The following is a 16,949-nucleotide window of genomic DNA, read 5'->3' as shown; positions in this document are numbered from 1 at the left end:
TTCATAAAGCCTTAGAGTTTATTTTAATGCCTTCCAATTTTTCTTCCAAAGCAAAGAACACAACCTTACTGTGTCTTGACAAAGCATGTGCATATTCACAATGGGAGAGAATCTCCACAGCAGAAGAAAAAATGGCACAGACACCGCTCTCCCCCATGATGTGAAAACCTGAACCTAATTTATTTTAGGCCTATGACATCCTGCTTCCCCTCCGCGCTACAGTACTGTTACTGTGTGAGCTTTACTGTATCAGCAGTGATACTAAGTTCCTGAAGAAGTAGATTTAAACTTCTGGGAGAGCTCTTCCAGCACCTCCATTAGCTTCTCCTCATCCTCAGGTGGACTGTGGGTGCTTGCCAGGGGTAAGTGCGTAGGGACTGGTTGCCTGTCTGGAAGACCAAAACAAAACAACAACAAAAAATCCTTATGGTGACATTTAACTACCTCTTCTGGAGATTTTTCTGCAAGGCCTTATAGTGCCAAAACATACCTGATGGTCTGCAAGCCATGAAATGTACCTTCTAGGTATCTGTAAACAATGTTAGTTAAGTATATCTTCTAAACCAGAAATGAAACTAATTTCATTTGTCTCCTGGAACTAAAATGATTGTCCTTTAGACAAACATGACTTAGACTGGGGAGCAAGGCCTCATTTGCAGCTAAGGACAGTATAGATGAAGGAAGGACTGGTTGCGGTGTTACACATGCTCTGTCACTAGTCCAACTCCTGTAGACAAAGGCCAAGAAGTTGAGATTGCTGTTGCAGGCAGAGGATGCTTTGGCAGCAAGTTTTTCCTTGCCTCCTAGGTAAAGTTTCTGGTGCTACACAAATTCTCCAGCTGGGACTTTGTAGTCTGGATTATTTTCAATCTTAAAATACTTACTTTCATCCTTAAAAATAACAGCTAAATTCTAAATGCTAAAGAACTTCAGCTAATTGCTCAATTGCCTGAAGTAACATGTATCCAATAGAAAGATGTGTGACCAAATTTGCTCCATTTGATGCTTTGCTTGGTTTTCCAAATCTCATACTCCTCAGTCTGTGTAAATATAGCTGTATCACCATCCATTCAAAGGGATTTTTCTCTGAAAAACCTGGTATCTAGAGCCCGGGAACATTAGAACAGTGCTCTCAGATGTCTATGAAACAACGGTCAGAGCACTCGTGCAGCACTGTTAGTCTATTAAATAAGTCCAACTTCTGCAGTAGCCAGCTGAGACTAAAAGAACAAGCGGTTGCAACATTGGGCAGCAGATTTCTCTGAAAACATATCAGGCTTCCCAGGGGAGCAAAGCTGTTTGCTCTCTTAAGAGTAAATGTTGTAACTGGCTGCACAAGCCATGAAACCTCTGCTCATGGAAAACTGAGGAGAGGGAAACACTCAGAGGAATGTTCCCTTCTCCGTCACACAGAATATAAACTGCTTCCTACCTGCTTCCAGTAGCTCGTGCTAAAGTTTGGGAGCTATGTGTGAAAGCCAAGTTCAGAATCACAGAGAAGATGCTTCTAGTCTTTGGAAAGCAGAACTCTGTCAAACATTTTTTATTTATTTTGGCAGATGCAGAGAATTCTGGTTGTACGAGTCATGTTCTCACTTCCTTTTTTTCTTCCTCAGGAAAAAAAAAAATCGCTGGCTTTGGTTTGCACTTAAAGGGAACAGAATAAAAGAATGGAGGAAATGGAGGGAAGGTGTGACTGATTCAGGAAATGGCTGTCAAGGACCAGAAGAGCAGACTCTGTGGTAAAGTGCTCCTGCTCACAAAGTCCTTTACTGAGCCTGAAGGCAGCCCATAGTAAGCTGTGGCTTCCAAAGGGCAGTAGGAGAGAGAAATAACTGACTTCTTCACTCTTTGAGAAGCACAGGACATAGGCACAGGACTTCTCTTGCAGCCTCAAGAGCAGTCATGCCAAGGCCAAAGCTCTCAAGAGTCAATAGCTATAGCTGAAGAGCCAAGGCACATTCCCTGTTTACTGAAGCTGGGGGTAGACAAAGACGAAAAGCAAGAGCCTGGTGGAATTATGACCTAGAGAGACAGCAACTGAGCAGGAGCATTAGGACCGGAAGAAGGTGATAGGAGTTTGAAAAAGGCAAAGCCTGGTTCTACAAAGAAGACTGACTAGCTGGGACGTGGGTTTTCTGCATGCACCGCATGATGACATGAAAGAGGTCTGGTTAAATATCTGTCAGACAACACTGTGACTACCTGGGAGGGGACAGATGGGACAAAGTCAAACCAACTCTGGAACCAGGGTCTGAGCTTCCTGCGTGCTCCGCCTAGAAATTCAGTGAATCAGGATTTGAGTGCCACATCCAACAAAAGTACTGGGCTTCTGTAAGCAATTAACCCATGCTTTCTTTTCTCCTTCTGGACTGACCTGCGTGACCATTAAGACATCTATGCCTACAGCTGCTTCTACTTAGATGTCTGTCATCTGCCTGGGAGAAAAGAAAGGCTCTGCCCTATTTTTTCCATTCCCTAAGCTTAGAGTGCCAGAAATGCCACTGTGCTCAAGTCCCTGCCCAGGACTGGAGAAAGGGGGAACTGGCAGTTTTAACTAGCATGAAACAGTAGGAAGAAGAGCCTGTCAAAGCAAAGCCAACCCCCAGTGCTCTGTGAGAAGGATGCTAGTTTCCCAGCATCATAAAAGATGCTGTTTGACTGCTGTGATTCACTTTACCTTGGCACAGACCTATGTACAGCCATTTTCATTTAAAAAATCCCAACCCTCCCTAAAGAAATGCTTTAAGTCTCTATCAGCTACTTTAGAGGACAAAACCAGGAACATAACACAGCTGTTCTCTGGTTGCACAATGCTCACGTAAACCTTTAGTCTTGGAACAATTTGAAGAAATGCTTTATCCTTTGAACAATGGTTGCCTGGTTGACCTTTCATCACCTTCCAAGCCAGACAGGGATCCCACAGTTCAGGCAGCTTAGGGATCTCCACTGCTTCGCAATGTAAAACAATGCCAACTTACCTTGGAAGAATAAGCCACTCGGTAACTTTGTTGCTTCAGATGCTACTGCCAACCATACAACAGTATCAGCTCCCTGGGCCTCTGTGCGCAGGGTATTCTTCATCTTCTGGTAGAAATCTGGCATTGATGATCTCACAGCTAGAAGAAATAACACCAGAATGGTGGTATGCCATGCAAGACTTTTGTTTTTTGTTTTTGTGGGTTTTTTTTTTTTGGTTTTTTTTTTTTTTTTTTTTTTTTAAAGCAGCTTAAAATTGAAATTGTGAATGTAGGAGAAAGAGAAGGCATCTCAGGAGTTTATGAAAGAAAAAATTATTTCCCCATAGCTAGGGCTACAATGACTTGTGGTGGAATAGTGCTAAACTGCCAGATGATCCACCAGTTGTTTGTTTGGGTCAAATTACAGGGATAAAACTAGTAGGAGCTGAGAATAAGATCAGTGAGAGGTTTCTGAGCCTATTCCATTCTAAACTGCAAAGATGTAAGATGTGGGAGAAACAGAAATACCAAAAACCCAAGTACTCTAACAGGATTTTTAGCTCTTATTTCCTCAACAGTTTTAGGAAACCAGTTGCAGCATTATATTTAAAACCTGTATGGTGAACAGTACCTAAACCAACTACATAATTCATGTTTAAACCATGGTTTCTTTTTATTTTGTCCAACAGGTGATGATTGAAAGCCCATCCCCCGAGCTGTTTATTTTTGGAGGTTGGAGAGTCCTTGAACTTTAAGGTGGAATACCTTTACGGTTCATTAGGTTTGAAATTCACAGAGGATCTGATCTGCAAAAATAAATATATTTCCAAGAAAGATAAATACTAGGTTATTTAGTTGGAAAGGGCAGTTTTCAAGTATAAAGTAGACAGGGAAAATATTTCTGCCATCAGAAGCAAATCTGGGGAACTGCATCCCTAGAAAAGACCTAGAGATCAGACTGCTGGTCTGCATCCAAAGCTCGGGTGTTAGGGGCTGGTAACACATTGCAGAATGCACCCCGCATACTGGATAACTGATGCTGGCCTTCCTGCTGAGACACAGTCACTGAAGAACAGCTGCAGCTCAGACAAAGGACTGTCTGGCCAAACACTGCTTCTTGATGGCAGTAAATGTTCAGAGGAAAAGGAGAGGGACAGGGCTTGCACAGTGGTGCATACTCCATTTTCCTGTATGCCCCTGCAAATTCCCAATGTCTGCGCGTTGGTACTTGCAAAAGCAGAAGCTCTGTGTGTTTAACAGTCCCACTACAAATGTAACTTAGAGGTTAGCTTAAAGCACTATGGCTCTGCTGTGCATTTGTGCGGGGCTGGAACCATTCGTTACCCATTATTATTCTCTGGATATAGACAGATAGCAGACACTGTACAGAACAGAGCTACCAAGGGGGTACAAAACTACTTCAGACACCAGTCGGGAGCCAAGACATCACTGCACCTCTTGGAGAAATCTACCAGAAAATTTCTTTTCTCTTTGCTTTTAGACTAATCCAGAAACGAAAAAAAATTATAGCATCAAGCGGATGTTACCTGGAGTGTCTGCCCAGCCAGGATGCATAACAGAGAAATGGATGTTTCTGTGAGCTTTTGCCCATTGTTCTGTCAAGACAACTTGCTGTCTCTAGGACAGAGCAAAAAGAGCCAGACTAGTATCAAGTTCAATAGCCTGCCCACCAAGTTAGTTCCCAGGGAGATAAGCTACACCCAATGTGCTGTAAATACCAGGATGTTTATATAGAGCAGAAAATATACCCTTGCTCATCCTGATTGAATTTATTGGATAATTTTTTCAGAGACCACCATGGTCATTGCAATCCATATCCTGGCCACAAGCTTACTTTTTAAAGTGGTTACACTGCTTTTACTGACCACGTCTACTTGCTGCAGAGTGTCGGTAAGAACTAAGAAGGCAGGAAGGGTTTGTCAGCACAAGACAGTTTTCCCCCTTGAGACTTATATCAAATCAAATTCAAGTCTAGCCATGTTCTCTGTGCAAGATGGTATGCACTCACAGGTGCATGCCATCATACTCCTGAATATTATTACTGGTGCATCTCTGCACGAATTGGATGCAATGGGAAAGCAACAGTGAATGTCAGGCTTTTTGCAAAGCAGATGGTATAAGCTGCCTAGCAAACAAGTGCTGGGCTTTGTTTTCAAAACCATGGACCGTACCTTGTTTTGTGCATACACCATAGTTCCATCAAATGTCCCGTTTTCTGACTGCAAGTCAGATACGTTTAATTTTTGAACTAGCATGCCCCCAGAAGAGACAGTTATCTGTAATCAAATGAATGAAAAGCAAATGAATGAAAAGCAAAACCAGGAACTCCCCACAATTTTGCTCATGCATGTAATGTTATCTTCAGGCCATATTTGGAAGTCCCTAGGGAGCAGGATTCTTCTGCACGCTCTTAGCACTATGCTTGTGCTCATGTGTGGAACATACCTGGAAATGAGGTGGAAGAAAAAATATTTTTTAGAAAGTGATTTTCATTCAAAGTGGTGTTGACTCCTCCAGGGAACTTCGTGCTCCTTCCTTTTGAAAAGTAATCAGGAGAAAGAAAATAGCAGGATAGCACTATTTGTAGTTTATATGTTTAGCATTTATCAAATTATTAAAATTATTATATATTTTTATTATCGAATTATATAATTAGGAAACAAGAGATTGTACAAAAACTTCAAAAATTTCATTTAAAAAAGAAGTATCCACTGTCCTACTTTATGCCAAGACCTGTGAGGTTCTTTTAAGCCTGTACTCCTATTATAGGCATTTTGCACTACACTGCAGGAGATGCCTTGCCCCAGGGAAAGTAAAAGGGGAAGTTTCCAAAGGAAGCGTTTTGTACTCTGATTTGCGATGAGGGGTGGAGGGTTGTGGGCAGGAGTTTTACCTTGGAGAAGGAGGTTGTTAGCAAAATCCCAGAGGATTCTCAAGATGCTTACAGCATTATAATTAATCCTGTATTGCTAGCACAGTCAAAGAAATGCTGTCACAAACCAGAAAGTAAGAACAGTAAAACACCGCTTTTCAACAGCATAGCAGACTCACCACTCTGGCATCAGCTTCTTTTTCCAGGAGGGGCAGCAGGGCAGTTGTCAGAATGTATGTTCCTAAAAGACAGAGAAGCACCAACATCAACTTTTCTTTCTAAAAAAGCTTTCTTCTCTCCCAGCCCTTCCCATCACAACCCAAAACCCAAAGTCTACTTCTGAAAATTGATCTGAATTTAATGAAGATACCTTTCTTCCCCCCCCCCCCCCCCCCGCTGTTTTACCTGCAATATGCCAACTCAACCTGTAGCGGCCCTCGTTGCTGCATACTTACCGAAGGCACATCGGTTATTTTATAGACTTTTATGTTTATTGTACCCATAAAGCAAACTGCTCACTACATTCAGCCGTGACTCTGAAGGCAAAATAGCTCAGATAAGAATTTCCTTGGGGGGGGGGGGGGGGGGGGGGGTGAGGGTGATGCCAATGAAGAAACAGGGAATGCATTTCCCCTCCACGTGTGGTAAATATACATGTATCTATGCTGGGTCATGAACAAGAGAAGAAAACTGTGCTTCACGCTTGTGTTTCTTAGAGCCTTGCATATGCACTTGAGGCTTGCCCATTTTTGCCTTCACGCTGTGAAATCACTTAGAGTACACTGACACTTTTGATTTGTGTTGCACACAAAAACTGTCTCTTAAATCCCCAGCATGACTATTACAGAAGATAAGGAATCCTTAGGGGGAAAAATATTAATGTTGCATGCCCAAGGCTGAGCTAAGATTACTTGCAGAAACTTAACTGTGTCCTTCCTCACTTTGATCATGTTCATTTAGCATAGATTCGCACACACCACACAAATATATTCCATTACAGCTGTTACCATGACCAGCAAAGTTTGTTATTCAAAACATTGTTCGACGCTAGTATATTTGATTCAGACACACCTCATGATGTTTCACCCGCCCAAGTGCAACAACAGGGATTTGGGTTTGGTTTTGTCTCTTCAGAAATGTTTAATTTTTTTCCCTTTAAACCGTATTTTAAAAATTGCTTCATTCAAAGTGAATCTAGCCCCATTTAGTCTAGTGTTTCTGCATCAAGTGTAATACTTCTCTCGTATCTCTTCACAAATGGCTCTAGTTCAACAGTTCTATGTCAGTGATAAACTTTTTCCATCAGCTACTGAGGCCGTGTTTTTCACTAGACATGAGGACTCCAGCATGTGTCTTTATAACCTCACTTCCACAGAGGCAACGAGATCACCCAGTTAAAATACAGCATGTTTATAAATATGCTACCAAAATGAAACATGTTACATGCTTGGTGAACAAACCATTCAGTTCCCCCATCAGCCACAGCAGTCTTCATTTTCTCTATATAATCAGAGGAACATCCATATGCACACAATATATGTAAAACCCTGGCAACTCAAACAAAGCAAATGCACAGCAGATGAGTAAACACAGCCTGTCTTCAGCAGAAAACACAAGCAAAGGCAGTTGCCAGTGAATAATAATCTCCCCTGGTAGAGGCGGGAAGACTGAACGATGACATCATTAGGACAAGAACTACTGCTGATTGTCACGGGAGACTGCTGCGATGCAATAAAAAAATATATTAAAAAAAAAAAATCACTTCAGTACAAGCTGAGAGCCTGGATTAAATTTTGATTTGTCATTGACCCTTCAAATGCAAAGTAACATCATGTTTTGGTTAAATAAGCTGCATCTCCTAAAGGCAGAGCTGCAATGCACCAGCTACGGCGATGCTTCATTTTACTGTCCTGCAGATTAATTTACGCTTTTAAAGGGCTTCATGTTGATTTGTTAGTTCTAAAGGGATGCAAAGATGAATGCATTAACATTGCCTCACTAACAACTGACTTTTGTTTTGTTTTCCAGCTGGATGAGAGAAATGCCTAGTGCCAAAAATCCTGCTTATAGCAGCTACAGCTTGTCAGAAGTTTATGTGCTTATTTAAAACCACAGAGTAACTGCAAAGCCAGCATCTCCCCTCTTTCTCAAGTTCATTAAGAATTCAGTAAATCCCACAGAGCCAGAGCACTCCATCTTTTTGCCCCACAAAACCACTTGCAAATTTGCTTTGAGGCAGAGCACAAAAAGACCAGTTTTGATCTCAGCTTCCTATGCTAAGCACTAGTATCTCAAAACACACATAGATGTGATGCATCAGGCATTAAAACTGAAGCATTTAATTTCTCCAGCTACTAAATACTTCACCAACTATTGTCCCCATTTGAAGTGTTCAAACACAAACTCCTTAGTACTTTAACAAATATACTTAGATATTATATGTCCTTGTTTGCATGGGCTGGTCTGTCAGGCAGAACAGCCTGGACAAGAAATTTAGTATAATAATAGTAGAATAAGCATACCTTATTAATAAGGTATATTTCTCGTTGAAATACATCATCATCAATTGAAAACTCCACATTTTTATTCATGCAAAAGCTGGCACACAGCTTGATAGTTACATTTAAACAAACAGGAAGAATGCTAAGTGCAGCAGTGTAGAGGCCTGGCACAGCCACGTACCTCATGGCATGTATTTTGCCAAGCACAGCTGTATTGCAGCACGCAGTAATATAGAAATGAATTTCTAAGTAAAAGAAGAAGCTGCAGATTAATGTGTTGCCTGCCACAGTCCTTATAAAAACATGAACTGCGTTACCAGTAAAAAAAAAAAAGCAAAAAAGGAAAATTTTAGTATTTTTAGTTTAAAAAAAAAAAAAATGCAAGGAAAACCAAGGCTGATATGGTAGAAGAAACTATATTTCCCTCTTCCCTGACTCAAGGAAATCAAGACAACATCCAAATTGTATATCCTTTTGCTAATAACTGATAATTAATATCAGTGTACTGGACATCTGCCTTTCCAAAATCAAGACTTCAGCGTTCTAGTATGCTTCCTTGACACAAAAATAATTTTTGCCTGTTAAAGGAGAGACTTCCTCCCACAGAGCTTAGCTAAAAATGGTAAAGCATATAAAATGTGATTAATTCTTAATTATCACTGTGTTTAAACCATACAGGGGTTTTTGAGTTTTGCTTTGGTTTTCTAAATTGTTTAAAAAGACCAAAAGTGAACACAAAGGTGCATGGAGGAAAAGGTGATGATCAACAGCGATGTGCCTTGCAATGAAAGCATTAAGCATTGAGTATCTTGATGATCATGCCCCTCCTCTGAGAGGACCTTCAGGATTCTACCAGAAACAAAGACCTTTTTTCCCCACAAAACAAGAACTGCCACTACTCCAGGGGGATTCTGCAAAAAGTGTGTCCTTGCCTCAAGCAGATACTCTGTAAACAGAGATGCTCAGCCTTGAGGCCACCACATTTCCTAGTGCCTGTTCCTCAGCAGCTGTATCCACCACGGAGGAGGAACTGAGAGCCCTCTAGGACACACAGCAACTGGGAGCAGGATGTTTCTGTCTGAACAGTTCTCCTGGACTATGGCCCACTTCTTGCACAGGTCTGAGTGCCTGTGGAAAACAGCAGGCTACTTTGAATTACTCACATGACAGAAACTCAAGCCGCAGCCATTCTCTCACACACACCTCAGATCAGATGAGCTACGAGTCTGCAGGGAGCTGTGAGTACACCTACAAGGCAGTGCTGGACATACAGTTGTACTACCTGCGTCTATGACTGTGTGACAGGGGCCAGACTCTTATATATCACTTTTTTTCTACCATCAGAATGTATATTCTCTACACGGCCTGAAATTTTGACTCCCACTGGTGAAATGGTGGGAGGAAAAAAAATAAATTTGCAGTGAAACAGTTTACAACACTTCCCCTTGAAAAGGAGTATTTGCTGTGCCACAAAGGAGACCAGCAAGATGAATTTGGGAGCTTGCTCAGAAGCAGCAGGAATGCAGAAAAGGGTGAGTAACCACCCAGTCCATCACCCCCACATCCAGGATTTCATCTTGCCCTCACTGAACTCTGCTGAGGTGAAGAGTTGACTAGAAAAACCTCACGGAGAAGCTACAGCCCTGTTCTGTGTAATGAGTTTTGACACAGTACTTGCTGGCCATATTTTCTCCAGTTAAAGAGGCTCCTGGGATTGATGCACAATTTCTTTAAAGATAAACATCCTCTCAACATTTGCTTTTCTTTGGAAATATTCCTGTAGGTTTTATGTCTTGAAGCTGAGCTCACATAATAGGAAATCTTGTACAATACAGTGTAATTAAAACCTTCCTATAAGGATACAGCAACTCAACCATTACACACCATTCAACCAACTCTATCATATGGTAGATTAGACAGTGTGGGTTGTCAGTCTGTGCATTACACATGGTAATTCCAGTAAAAGCAATAAGCACAGCACTTAACGAGAACACAGTTTGTTCATACACACTCCCTCCCAAGTGCTGATCACATTAATATGTTTCATGTTTACTTGCTAAAAAAAACCCACAACAAACCAATAAATTGAATCACCATGCGTTCCCTTGTGGCCCATTTTGTAATTGCTTCACTTGCATTGAGATCTTCTCAACTTAGTTGAGTAATCCAATATTGTGCTCTAATTAGCAACTCCCATTTTTAACTCCGTACAGTGAACTCCCCTGTCAACCTGTATGACCAGTAATTCAGTGGTTTCACAATCACAGAGCAAAATTTTAATGATGTGAGTATAGAAAATGAGCTGCTATGGAGATAAACATTCAATTTGTACATTACGTTATTTAAAAAAAAAAAAAAAAAACAAACCACAAACTAAAAAAAAAAAATAAAAAAAAAAATCAGCCTGTCTGCTTCATAAACTCCTAAATAAAATTACGCTACCTTTCACATGACCTGAAGTAGAAGCTGAAGGGACTCTGTGGAAAACACTGTTGTTAGGTCTTGTGGGAAGGTCACTCTGCATGTTCTTGTGAGACTTGGTTCACTGAGCATCTCACCATCTCCACCAGGGCCCAACGAAAGTGAAAGCTATCCCCAAGAAGGGGGCAGAAGTCTACAGTGTATCAGACACTAGTCTGCCCCACAGAAGGCTACAAACCTTTCTGTACTAGAACATGAAACTAAGCAGAACACAGAATAGCCCTAAGGGAAAATATAAACAAAGACCAAAGGCAGATTTCTCAAATGCTGCTGTTTTAACTCAAGATTTAGCCTGTTAAGACCTGAAAGAATCCTTCGAATTCATACATTTCAGACTTGGAAATCAACCGGATATCACATATAATAGTAGAACACATACTCCTATCTGCTTTACAGATTTAAAGTGACCCCAAAACCTGTACTTTAAGATTGATTTATAAAGAAAATTATGGTTCCAGCAGAAGTAATATTGTAAAGCCACTACCTGTTTATAACATCAAATTAATTGATGATACAACTACTGCTGACCCAAGTGTCTTGGTGGATTCTAGAATAGTTTTTGCTTGATGTTCTATTTGGCAATTAGTGGTAAATTGTTGGTGAGGTTTTTAATCTGCTAACATTCAGATAAGGGCAGGCAGCCAGCACTACACTCAGTGAAGTTTTCCATCTGCCTGAGCTTTGCAGTATTATTAGGAACACTGTTATTTCAACTGTGAAAAAAAGGGGAACAAAAAAAAAACCCTGAAAAAACCTTTTACTGTACAGATTTCAATAGCTCATTCATCTGGTAAAAATTGGTTAAATTGGCTTGCTTTTCTTATGTTCAAGTCTTAAAAAAACCACCCACCCCACCTCCCCTCCAAAAAACCAACAACACACAAGCAAAACCCACCACCACCAAAAAAACCAAAACCCAGAACAAGCTGACATTCTTCCTTGACCTGGTTATCTTTCCAAGCCTTCGGTTTCTGCAGTCGCAAGTAAGAGACCTCCCTGAGTCTGTTTCCTTAGTGCAAGATCAGGAATGAAGATTTTAGTGTACTGTCTCTGAGGGCCAATTCCACCACACTAGTAATAACCGAGACTGTATAGGAAGAGCTAATGAACATGAAGACAAAATAAAGGTTTACATTTCCCTTGAATTACAAAGCTCAGCTCATAAGGGTTCCTCTGTGTGCTGAGAACCTGGGTTTCGGTACAGACAGTGGATGTGCAATTATATTCAACCTTATCCTTTCATGTAGCACCTCTCATCCATAAGTCTCAAAGCTCTTTAGAAAGAAAATTGGTATCATAGTCTTTTCACAGGTGAGGCTGTCTTGCCAAAGATCAGGTGCTGACCTCATGGCAGATTGACAGCTGGTATCCAAGTTGCCTGAATTCCGAGTAGTTCGGAACACAGTCCATCATGCCACACTGGCTTGTGCGAAGCACCAGTTAGATACCCAGGGAAGAGGCTGACAAATAACCATACAGGTTAGGCAGTTTGCCATGGATGGGCTGTACTGCTACAGTAGTAGAAAAACATCTCATTTCCTCTGGCCCTACCCCTTCTTGCACAGAGTAAGTTTATATGGCTATATTATTAAAACATGAGAGTGTGTTAGCCTGAAGAAAAGATGCATACTGGAGCATCATTTATTTATCCCTGAGTGTGTTTCAGCATCCCCTTGGCTAGTAAGTAGCAATAAAAATGTAACATATATGCCATTTTTCCATGTCAAGCAAGAAGATGTGTTGAGTAAAAGTAAGGTGAGGCAGGCTATGAAATAGAGGAACCAGGATCATTTCAGCTGACTGTCTAATGCTTCAATAAGAACATGCTGCTGCTGCCTCCACTTGCCTACCAATGCTGACAGTTTTTTTCCAAAATGACTGAATACTGCCAGTTTCAATAGTCTTTGTTGGGAGTTTTACTAAAACAAGTAAAATAAAATAAATTTAAAAAGAAGGTGTTGACTCAGAAGTCTGCAAGTCTCATCAGAAGAAATGACTGCTTGTCACTGCCCACCTCCTGTGTAGATACAACCCTGAGTACAAGGCCTGCCCGCAGGAGGAAACGTAAGGGCAATAACACACAAACTAAAGGATATACAAATAAAATACGCCCATCAGGACTGGCAGCTTCCCAGGAAATCTGCCCACACTACCCCAAGCCAGTTGCTCAGTTTCATAGTGAAGGTGTGATTCAACCAGCAATGCGCCATTTCAGACTCATGTCTGGCTATTGCTCCCACATTACAGTCTAAGTGCTCCAACAGCTACTCTGCTCTCTGCACCTTCACTGAGCTCCAGCAATCAGAGCAACAGTTCTTGGGGATCTAGCAGGGAAAAAAGGTAAGATATTTCATGTGACAGTAACAATAAAAACACAAGCAACCACATGGCATTTGTGCCTGAGCCTCATTTTAAGGATGCTAGGCACCAGCACAGATACAGCTGCCACTGCCTGCTCAAAGCAGTTTAGTTTGATCTTGAATGTCAGACAAACTACACAAAACCTGAACTACCAACCTGCATTTTGCATTTTCACAACCTTCACCCACCTGTTTATTCCAACACCACGTAGAGAGGACTCTGCACCTCCTGTTTCAGTGAGCCATCCTCAACTACTCAGCCATGGGCATTTCACATTAAGGGAAGTTTACTTTATATTCTAACTAGGATTATTTTCTTACATATTCATCTTACCCACCAGAGGCCTTATGCATTCATTTGTGTCCCTTTATGTCTAAGAAAAGATTTGGATATAAAGTATGTTTCACAAGACAGATGATCAATTAGAACTGAACTCTAACACCCATTATACTCGAAAACAGACTAACAAGTCAGTCAAGAGGAAAATATTCCTAGACTGGATTTAAAAGTACCACAGCATTTCAGACACCTAAATGAGCAATTCTACAGCTTATATAAATGTTAATCAGATATCAGATACAGAATTCAAAGACTCTGCCCTGCATTTAAAGCATGTTATATTTCAGAGTCTTGCATTCTTAGATAGTTACAACCTACACACTCCTTTGCTAGACCAGAGCTAAGATCCAAGGGTAGAAACAGACAGTGGAAGAAAGATGGAAGGAACACCCTGTATGTGAAGATCTGAAAAAAGCATTAATATTATTCCACCTTATTTCTGCAGAAATCAGGCAGTCATGAGTTACTGCTTCCATGCTGCTGCCGAGGCAGACAACTGCAGATTTTCAGAACAGGGGTCTGGGTCTCAAGCCCATGTCACCCTTCAGGCATTACCTTTTCTGGGGAAAGAGGCAGAGGGGGGAATTTAGTTTGTTCTCTCAGACCACATTCTAGTTTACAGCCAGCCTATGTACCAGCCATATCCAATTTAGCCAAGTTTTTCTCTGGGAACCTATAACCTATTAACTGATACAGAAATAACTTCTTCAAAGCGAAGCACACCCAAAGGTACCTAGTGCTTAGGGAAATTGCTTAACACAGCATCTACTCTGACAGGCCTTTCTCCATACAGCTTTCTTCTACTATAACTCCAGCAGATGTGATTTATTACCCCATCTCTGACTTTGAAGAAAAACTCTTGCATTTGTTGATAGCATTGGTCCTTCACGTGTGTCTGACCTGCAAGCACAGAAACTTTTCCCTGCAGACAGGCCCTTCCCACTCAACCAAGTTCTAAAAGCTTCAAAATTTAATCCTTGTTGTTGCCTAGACAGAACCTGTCTCAGCAAACAACCTGGTCCTTGTCTGAACTCTGCAGAAAAGTTGGACAATAGAGGATGACTTAACTGTCTCACCTTATCTGCTCAAATGTGCAATTACCTCCTTGACCTTTCTATACATTCATGCAGTAAGTGATATACAGATGAATAAAGGAGATCTATATGTAACATTCCTAAAAGATAATACAGGCATTTTCCTAGTTCACTACAATCGTAATTCTGCTTCCTCTGTGCAGCAGTATATCTGTAATGAGGCTGATTTACAGCTGGGAAAGCAGAACTTGCTGCTTCTACTTGTGTTATAAAATCTAATTCAAGTGATGCACAGTTCCTCAGCAATTAATTTCCTTAATGTTTAAAACTAAACCAAAACTTGCTTTCATGTTCATACTGTTGCCTTTGTTTGACTCTGCTTCTCTCTGGAAGAACTGCACCTTCGCACATCACTAGATTTTTGTTTGAAAGACCACAGGGGGGTTAAACTAACTTAAGGTGAATAAATGTCTCAAGGTAGAAGTTCTTGTACTTCTAGCTAGGGGAAATATGATGGCAAAATAAAATTAATTTTGAATGTTGTCCATAAGAAACAGAAGAATGTTAGCAGAAGTTTAACTTGAAAATGAATCTGTGCCTTTATACTTGAATTAATTGTCAGTTTAATGTAGTTAGACTTGCAGAAAAAATAAGCTGTATGCACCATATCAGTTAAGCACAATACATTTATACATAAAAATGTTAGTTTTCAGAAGCAAATAGGAGTTAAGGAAGCAACACAGGAAAAAGGCTAAGAATAAAACCCAGCAGTGGTTTCCAGGCTATATTAGTTCTATAAATGCCTGATCTTTATAGCCTAAGCTTCCCCCTTCCTCATCCCAAATACTGATGAACAGGAGGAAGATACAGAAACAAAATTCCGCCTTAATGTGTCACTTCTAAATATATAAAAGACAGTCTCTTGAGAAAGCCACCTACCCTGCATGGAGGCAGAGGGGGGAAAAGAGAGTGTCAGGACTGTCAGCTGATGCAAGTACCACAACTCTCCTTGTAAGAGGTGCAGCTTTCAGCTCTACAGATATCAGTGGTAGCAGGCAGCTCTTCCCACTGCTGGCTGGCTGTTTGCTCACGTCTTTTCCACAGCTTTTGTGGGGGAACCTTTCATTTTGCTCATTGTCTTCCCTGCTCATCCACATCTCTCCCTTCCCATTTGCTTCCCTCATTTTGTCCACGTTATACCTTCACCACACAGTTCATGGGGTATTCCCATTATATGTGGAGTGCCTAAGACTTACCCAGTACTGCTCAATCACTTGACTAGATGTTGCATCTGTTTGAGAGTATCCAGAGCACTATATAAGGCACAGCCTTCCTACACAGTGCCTCTGTCACATCAAACAGGGCTGATCAAGCCTACTGAAACATTTGAATGTCTTTTTAAACATCTGAACATGCTCCAAGCTCTATCCAAGCCATAGAAGCACACTTATTAAAGAGAGCATCATTAGCAGCACTGCTTGGAACAAAGTTCCCTAGCAAATTTCAGAATCAATTTAAGTAAATTTATCTGCATTTGTCCACTGCTATGCTAAATAAAGTCACTGATATGAGAACAAATGAAAGAAATGGAGAAATTAACAGAACTAAACAAGTGAAAAAAGACGCTCCAAACTAGCTGTAATACTTCTTTTCCTCTCCTGCTTCTTCCCTGGCATAGCAATGGTATGGTCCCTCTTTGAGCAGGAATACGTGACTCATGAACCCAGATGTAAAAAAACATACTTGCATAATCAAATTAAGTATATTTCAGAACTAAGCTTTCAATACTCACCCAAAGTGTTTGTTGCAAAGTTTTTTTCAAGTCCATCTTCAGTCAGTTCTCTGTTATTCACCATACAACCTGCATTGTTGACCTGTAAGACAACTCTTGTAAACAAAAATGTATCTACACAAATACCTACAAACAAATTCACACATACAAGCAGACCATGTTAGTTTGCTGTTTCCTGACACTGCAACATAAAGCTACAAACTGTTTTAATAAATCTTGCTACTCCAAATCACACTACTCTGTTGATGATCATAAAGGTTCTTTACAAAAAGAAGGATCTTCAGAGAAATGGCTCGTCACACATGGTAGTAAACAAAGAGCTAAGTCTTCTTCATGCCTTACTCCATGTTTTTAAACTTCTCTCACAGAAAGTAATATGCAAGTTTTAGAGCAAATATTAGAACGTAAATAAGCAGTGCAGTTTGTTAGTCTCATCTAAGAGACTGCACTGACCCCACATCACCCACACTAATGGTCATGTATTCTCCATTAAGGGAAAATTCACTGTGGGAAGCTGTGCAACGTGCAGTAGAATGGCTCACAGGAGCTCCCATCCTCAGCAAATTAAAATAATTAGCTCCAAACTTG

At 40.8% G+C, this 16,949-nt stretch overlaps 1 protein-coding gene across 2 annotated transcripts in view; it reads right to left on the bottom strand.

Moving 5' to 3' along the window:
• Positions 1-16,949, bottom strand: part of DHRS12 (dehydrogenase/reductase 12) — a 28,278-nt gene continuing 11,329 nt past the window's right edge. The window contains exons 5-10 of one of the 2 annotated variants that reach the window (XM_040584061.1): positions 16,362-16,443; positions 6,033-6,094; positions 5,153-5,257; positions 4,508-4,598; positions 2,982-3,119; positions 1-389 (exon numbers count right to left, since the gene is read on the bottom strand). In XM_040584061.1, coding sequence (XP_040439995.1) covers positions 262-389; positions 2,982-3,119; positions 4,508-4,598; positions 5,153-5,257; positions 6,033-6,094; positions 16,362-16,443 — 606 coding nt within the window. In that variant the 3' untranslated portion in view covers positions 1-261. Of the gene's footprint in view, positions 390-2,981; positions 3,120-4,507; positions 4,599-5,152; positions 5,258-6,032; positions 6,095-16,361; positions 16,444-16,949 lie in introns of those variants that run through there. The other variant, XM_040584062.1, reaches the window with a different exon arrangement.

This window comes from Falco naumanni, chromosome 2 (assembly GCF_017639655.2).
Source record: "Falco naumanni isolate bFalNau1 chromosome 2, bFalNau1.pat, whole genome shotgun sequence".
NCBI lineage: Eukaryota > Metazoa > Chordata > Aves > Falconiformes > Falconidae > Falco > Falco naumanni.
Note: the sequence above shows the minus strand (reverse complement) of the source record. Positions and strands in the feature narration are given on the sequence as shown.